This window comes from Charadrius vociferus, unplaced genomic scaffold (genome assembly GCF_000708025.1).
Source record: "Charadrius vociferus isolate BGI_N301 unplaced genomic scaffold, ASM70802v2 scaffold259, whole genome shotgun sequence".
Lineage (NCBI taxonomy): Eukaryota > Metazoa > Chordata > Aves > Charadriiformes > Charadriidae > Charadrius > Charadrius vociferus.
In genome coordinates, this window is record NW_009661368.1 from 6,149,587 (window position 1) to 6,156,260 (window position 6,674).

General features: G+C 42.9%; 1 protein-coding gene across 1 annotated transcript in view; it reads right to left on the reverse strand.

Annotated features, from left to right (window-relative positions):
• Positions 1 to 6,674, reverse strand: part of COL20A1 (collagen, type XX, alpha 1) — a 48,869-nt gene that overhangs the window by 773 nt on the left and 41,422 nt on the right. The window contains exons 33-38 of the mRNA XM_009893575.1: positions 5,748 to 5,819; positions 5,020 to 5,055; positions 3,591 to 3,657; positions 2,842 to 3,030; positions 1,435 to 1,512; positions 462 to 617 (exon numbers count right to left, since the gene is read on the reverse strand). Of these exons, the coding sequence (XP_009891877.1) occupies positions 462 to 617; positions 1,435 to 1,512; positions 2,842 to 3,030; positions 3,591 to 3,657; positions 5,020 to 5,055; positions 5,748 to 5,819 (598 nt within the window). The remainder of the gene's footprint in view (positions 1 to 461; positions 618 to 1,434; positions 1,513 to 2,841; positions 3,031 to 3,590; positions 3,658 to 5,019; positions 5,056 to 5,747; positions 5,820 to 6,674) is intronic.

Here is a 6,674-nt window from a genome sequence, read left to right on the forward strand (position 1 = left end):
AATCGGTGTCAAGTACGGAGAAAAGAATGGTGTAGGATTAATTCTTTTCCCTTGTAGATCTTTTGTTCGGTGCTAGTGATTGTATTCATTTCCCAGGACTTTGTGCAATTGACCCTCCATGAAATGTATGTGTAGGAACTGAGATATTGTGCCTCTCTATCCACCATGGAAACATTGCTGGGAACATCAAGAACTGGTGATACCCACACAATCACTCCACCTGCTCGACTACTGCTGCATTTATGTATTGATCTATGAAGGATGGCTGAGGAGTAGTCAATTGAACTGCCTTTTACCCATATGAATTCCACGTGAATCATCCTGATGGCTTTGCAAAGGAGGCTCTTGCAGGACTGACAGTGCCTGAAGGATGAACAAAAGTCTCTGCCTAGCTTAGGAGAAGTAACCAGAGAGATCAGCTATAAATCCGTAACTTTTGTACTGATACAGTTAGGACTTACCTCTTCTACCTGCCCCATAACATCCGGAGATATCACAACCCCCTGGGTATCCAGACTGTCCAGGCTGCCCTCTGACACCAGGAAAGCCTTGAGGACCAGGATTCCCAGGGTAACCCTTCGGACCTGGTTTCCCCAGCACTACTTCTCCTGGTGGGCCTGAAGAGGGAGAAGCATTGTAAGATGCAGCACATCTACTTTAGCCACTTCAGTGTAATACGTCTTCTATATTTTCCCCATCCTACGTGTTGGTTAATATTCTGAGTATTGTTTCCTCACTTGGTGGAAAAATAAGACTGGCCAGTTGGAAAACGTCTTCTGAATCACAGTAACTAGAGGGCTTGTTCTTAACCTTAAGGGTGCCCAGCTTGGCTGAAAACGGAGCCTGGTTATAAGAATCCAAAGTCCAGCTACGTGTCAATGCAGAAAATCACCTTAACTGCAGGATCCATCCCAGCGTCATTGTTTTTTGTGCCTTTACGTCTCAATTATAAAACTTTAAATACAGAAGAATATGTTTGACCACACTCTCTTGATAGTGCCCGGTTTGTCACGTCAGTGGCAAACCTCCCACTGATTTCAAGTAACAGGGATCAGGATGGAGGAGTACGCCAAATCCTAACAGATTACTCAAAACCCCTTGTGTTTCATGAGCTGAATTTTTAGAGTTTCTATCCCCTGAGCATCTGGTTTTGCATGCAAAAAAGAAGCAAAACTAAAACTCCTTGGATGTGTCTCAGGTCCTTAAAATACATCATTACCTGGGAGTGGGTACCACAGGGAGGAGACAGCCTGGAGCAGTCCCTCATGTCCTAGCAGGGATGAACCATCCAGGATGCTGCCAACAGCGCTGTGGTGGGAAGGTCAGTCTGCCCCACCACAGTGGTCTTAAGGCTGAATGAAGCTTTGAATCTGGCAGCTGGTGAGCTCTGGCTGGCCCCACTGGGTCAGTACAAAGAGGCTGTATTCACTCTACCTGTTCTGCCTCTGGGTCCTTGGATCCCTTCCTCGCTGGCTCCAGATGTCCCTTTTTCTCCTTTGGGCCCTGGGGCACCTAATCACAGATAAGAGATAAGTGTCACTTCACTGCATTTTTTTTATTTCACCCTGAGTTAAGTCTCCTGCAGTCTCCTCGCCAGGCTATGAGATATTAGATTGAAGGAGAGTCATTGCCCTTGGCAACACAAAGAAATATCCATTTCTTTCAATTCCATCTGGGCACCTACTCTCTTTTCCAGAGTAGCCATTTGCCCATGACCAACAGGGCTCCAACTAGCATTGATTTGCAGCCTGATATGGGTGAAAATGGAAATTATTCGCAGAGAAATTCATAGTGCTGGTGTTTGTGCACTGGCCCGAGTCTGAGGTCCACTCCCATGTTCGTCACTTGGATCAGACAAACCACAAAGCTGAACCATCTCTTCGATTGCCATTTTCGCATGAAATTGCTCACGAAACCAGTACATCTCAGTGAAACACAGGCATTTTGACAAAATACCAGTTTTTGTATTTTTAAGACGACAATATTTTGATCACCCGTGTCCTTAAGATTGTTTTTCAGTGAGATCTGTCTTCCTCCATCTCCTCGCTTGACAGGCTGGAAACATCTGCCGGTTGTTACTTCCCTTTTCTCTTAAGTGACATTTTGATAAGCTCTGCAGATACCAGATAAGATGGAATAGTGCCAGAGCAAGGAGTTAAACAGAAGGTGTCTAGTTGCTTAGAGGTGTTAGGACACTGATGAAACCAATGTTTTTCATTTTATTTTGACAGATAATTACTTGAGCCACTGACAAATGTTGTCTGCAAATCCAAGCAAAAAGTATTTCCACCATTCACTCACTCATGTGTAATAACTGAAGCCACTGTCTGAGATTACACTAATTTATTTCTTTAGTCATGTGTGAGGCTTTTGTTGTTGGAACTGCTGCTCCAGAAACCTACTTCCACTTTCAGTATTACCTCAGTTGCCTCAGGCCTTCCTTCAGTGTTTTTCAAGACTCATCATTTCTGCCCAGAGGTGATCTCTTCCACCACCACATGTTCGTCCAAATGGCTGTTTCTTTCGCCTTTCTGTAGGGAAAGCCTCCTGCCCTCTAAAATTAAACTCTCCATCCCCCAAAACCTACACATGGTATCAAACTGGCCTTCCTCTCAAAGCAGAGCTTGCAAAAAGAGTGGGCTGCACCTGTCTTCTCCCTACTCCTTGAGCTCCCTAGCTTGGGTTTCTCTTCCTAGAAGAGAGAAGTCCAAGAGGAGAATAGCAATGAGATGACATGGTAATATTATGGATTATCTTTACAGTACTGCTTGAGGCACTAAAATGTTTAGTTAAAGTGCCAAAGATATAGTCAAAAACGCTTACGAATGCTTCTGTCCATACCTCTTTCTCCAGGATACCCATCTTTGCCTGGCTGTCCCGGGATGCCATTTTCTCCTATTTCTCCATTGCTCCCAGGGGGACCTGGAGGACCTGGTGGTCCTGGTTCTCCTGGTTTTAACTTTTCTTCCCAAACAGGAACTGGCTTCCTTGCATGTTCATGAATGAATGAGTCAAATTTCAACACATGAGCTGAGAAGGGAAGAGAGAAAACAAATGTTTTCCTTGGCTGGGAAATTCAGAAAAGAGACAAAACCAGAGGATGTTATCTAAAAAGGTACTTAAAACTGTCAGCTAGTGCTAAAAGGTTGCCCGTCCAAACCGAGAAAGCCGTAAGCTGAAGAGGAAAGCGGGCAGCTGAGTCATGACTTTGCTGCCTGACCTTGGGCAAACCTCTGCTTCTCTCCGTGCATCACAGCACAGGGGATTTACCAAAAATGCCTGGTCGCAAGAGGAATCAGCACAAATCACCGAAAGCATAATTTTCCATTTGAGAAACAAGGGAGTCTTTGCAAAGTGCCAAAGGGTTTTCCAAACAAATATTTCACGGGTCTCTGTGCTAATGCCACCCAACAAAACCAATGCAGCACCGAGAGCCTGTGATGGGACGTTCGCTATGCGTGATGCTCGGCATGGCAGAGGGTGGAGGAGCTCCCTGGGTCACTACAGCTTCATGCTCTCTCCTCTCTGGTTTTGTTCACCACTGCTGGACAGGCGTGAACACGTTTGGGAGCTGGGCTGGTGGTACTCACTCTGAATCATCCGCTCACAAGCCTGGCTAACGAGCTGGTAAATTGTGGCCAAGGACTGTGGTTCCCCCTAAAGTGAAACAATTTTTTTTTATTATAAAAAGAGGAAGTATTACTATCTTCAAAAAAGGTTCAATATCATAATGCTTGATAGCTTCTGCCCATTCTTTTTCTCAGCTTGAGTTTCAGAGATATTAATTACTGTGAAATGTGGCTTTATTTATTTATCACAAAGCTCTGAAGCCATAAAATTGAAATTGGGAAACATCAATAATTGGTTTCCTTCTGCACATCAAAAAGCCCAGACCGAATCCTAATAATTACCGAAGCTGCCAAAAAAGGGAGAGTAAATGTCACTCTCAAATTTTATCAAAAAATATGCTAAGCCCATAAGTCAATGTTCTGTGATATGTAAAACATTTAATATGATCAGATATTACAACACCCTATCTTTGTCTAAATCTTTTATGAATATTGATTCTTACTGTATTCTGAATAAATCATATCTGAGGGGTTCTCTAGAAAGTTTTACTAAAGTAGGGAAAAGTGATAAAAATGCAAAAAGCTGCTTAAAAATAAACACTGACTCTGTGAAAATTCATAACCAACACACCGCGTACTTCCAAAAACATTTATAAAATATACATCTTTGTCTGGATCACTGTGCAGATTACCCAGATTTAAACAAAAGCTCGGCACAACACCCAAGGGAGGGAAAAAGGAAAGTTCCAGTGCAAAAAAAATGTATAGAAAACTAAAAGCTGGTGGGAACGGAAGGAGAATGGTGTTAAAAATTTTAATACTGAAGCATTAACTTGAGACAAAAGCAGTCTGTCAAAAGCAGCTCACTCCTGTCTGAAGCTTAATTCACATAAGTCATTCTTGGCAATGAGACTCAGACTCCTAAAAAGACACAGGATTTCTTTTCACACAGCATTCAGGATAAGAAAAACTTCCTCTCGCAATAAAATAACCTTCAAAGGTGGGGTAGATCTCCTGACATCGAATGCTCTGTGCTGGGGCACGCCAGACAACTATTACAAATGAGTCCCCTCTTATGCAATACATTAAAAAAGAGCAACTCAGTCAAGTCAAGTGGTTTTGGCTTTTCCTTCTCAGCAAATAATGGATTTTCAGTTGGCATTTCTTTATCACTACAAAAATAATAATTCACAAAAATAATGGATTTTCAGTTGGCATTTCTTTTTCACTTTTTCATTACAATTGATACTAGGGAGCTCCTGACTGCTGCAGGATTATTGATATCCCGGTGCAGGCGAATGGAAAGGCAACAAGCTATAGGTACGTGAAGTTGTTCAACACCAGGAAGGTTTATATGTGTAAGCATAGCCTGCAAAGCACGTTACCACATCCACTCTTTTGAGTGTAGAACACAGGGACAGTGTTGCTGCCTACCACCACACAAACTCACTTTCTCTCCTCTTTCTCCTTTTGGACCCGGCAACCCCTGCAAGGAAAGAAAAGGAAAAATAAAAGTCTAGGGAAAGGAAGAGCAGAAGAAAACAACAACAACAAAAAAAAAAGGGGGGGATGTGGGTTACGTTAGTGGGACGTGGAGCACAAAGTTTGTTTTTCCCACTCATCATTTCCTTGACCTCATGACAGTGACTAGAAGAGCTTCGAGCTCATAGGAATATTTTGTTTTCTTTTTCAAGAAAAATAATAATAAAGCAGCAGCTGGAGCAGTGGCATAAAGCACAACCAATAGGGATGCAGAAATTCCTCAGATACAATCTTAGAACAGATTTCCCAACACAGCAGGGAAGAAGAACACCTGAGAAGAAGAAATAACAGCGACATCTAGACCCGTGATTGCCCCTCCAAGCGCAACGCTGGCTACTCCAGCTCAGGACTGACTCTCTTGCTTTATTCCAAAATCTTACACCAGAAGTTTGTTTGGATGTTGGATTTTGTGTAGCTTGTGAATCTACAGAGATCAAAGAGAGGTGCAGTTTGTTAAACACTTTGTCAGCAGTGAAGTAGCCTGGGCTTTGCATAACCAGACATCTCCTTAAGAAGGATGAAGGTGAATTAAAACTATTCTTTAGACTCTGAAGGAGAGCTGCTGTGAGAACACTTTGTTTCCACACGATTATTTCATGACTTGGCCTTCTTTGACACGCAAAAGCAGAAACTTACTGTTGGCCCAACATCACCTGGGGGTCCCTTCTCTCCACTGCTGCCTCGGGAGCCCGTCACTCCTTGGAAACCCTGCAGACATTAATTACAAGACACAGATAAAAGTCCAGTTACTTCCTAACCTTATTCTTTTTCTGTGCAAGGCTGACATCTCCCTACAGCTCCAGGGGCACCAGCAGTTTGAGTTTAGAGGACTCTAGAAAGGGCATTGTAGCCTTAAGGTTTATGTCAGTACCTCGTCCAGCCACGAGTCCAATGTTAAGAGTACATCATGTGTGAGTCATGTTCACATCATTTCCTATTACTGTCTCAATTATGGTCAAGCCAGCAAAGCTGAGGTTTGCCAACAAGCTGCAATGTGTTTTTCACCCTACAGGCTTTAGATCCTTCATTATATATTCAGACTTAGACATAGCCTAGAGCACAACCCTTTTCTTCAGCCTCCTAATACCACCCTGTTCTTTCCTTTTTCTTTTAAGACCTGTGTTTGTCTCTAATACATTAAAGCAGTAACATCAGCTTAGAGAGTGGGAAGTGCCTTCTTTGGTCATCTCCTCTTTGTGACGTTTCTGTGCCCTTTAGAGCCATAAAGGGAAGAAAAAATAAGCCAAAACCAACCAGTAGAAATACTTTCTTTTATAATATTCCAGCTATTACATTTAAGCTCAATAGAGATTAGCAACTCTTCTGATCAGTGAAAATGAAAGAAGTCTTCAAGGCAGCACCAGAACAGCTTTCAGAGCCTGCTCTGAAGGCTGCAGTGCTTTCCTTGTATTTGGAAAGCTGAGGTTCAGCCCTGCCGGCTCCACATCTTCCCAGGGTGAGCAAGTCAAAGTTATGAGCTGAATTCAATCTTAGCTCCCATAAATATCTGACTTCACCACAACCACTGTGGTGTCTAATGCAAAGACAGCATTGAGCAATCTC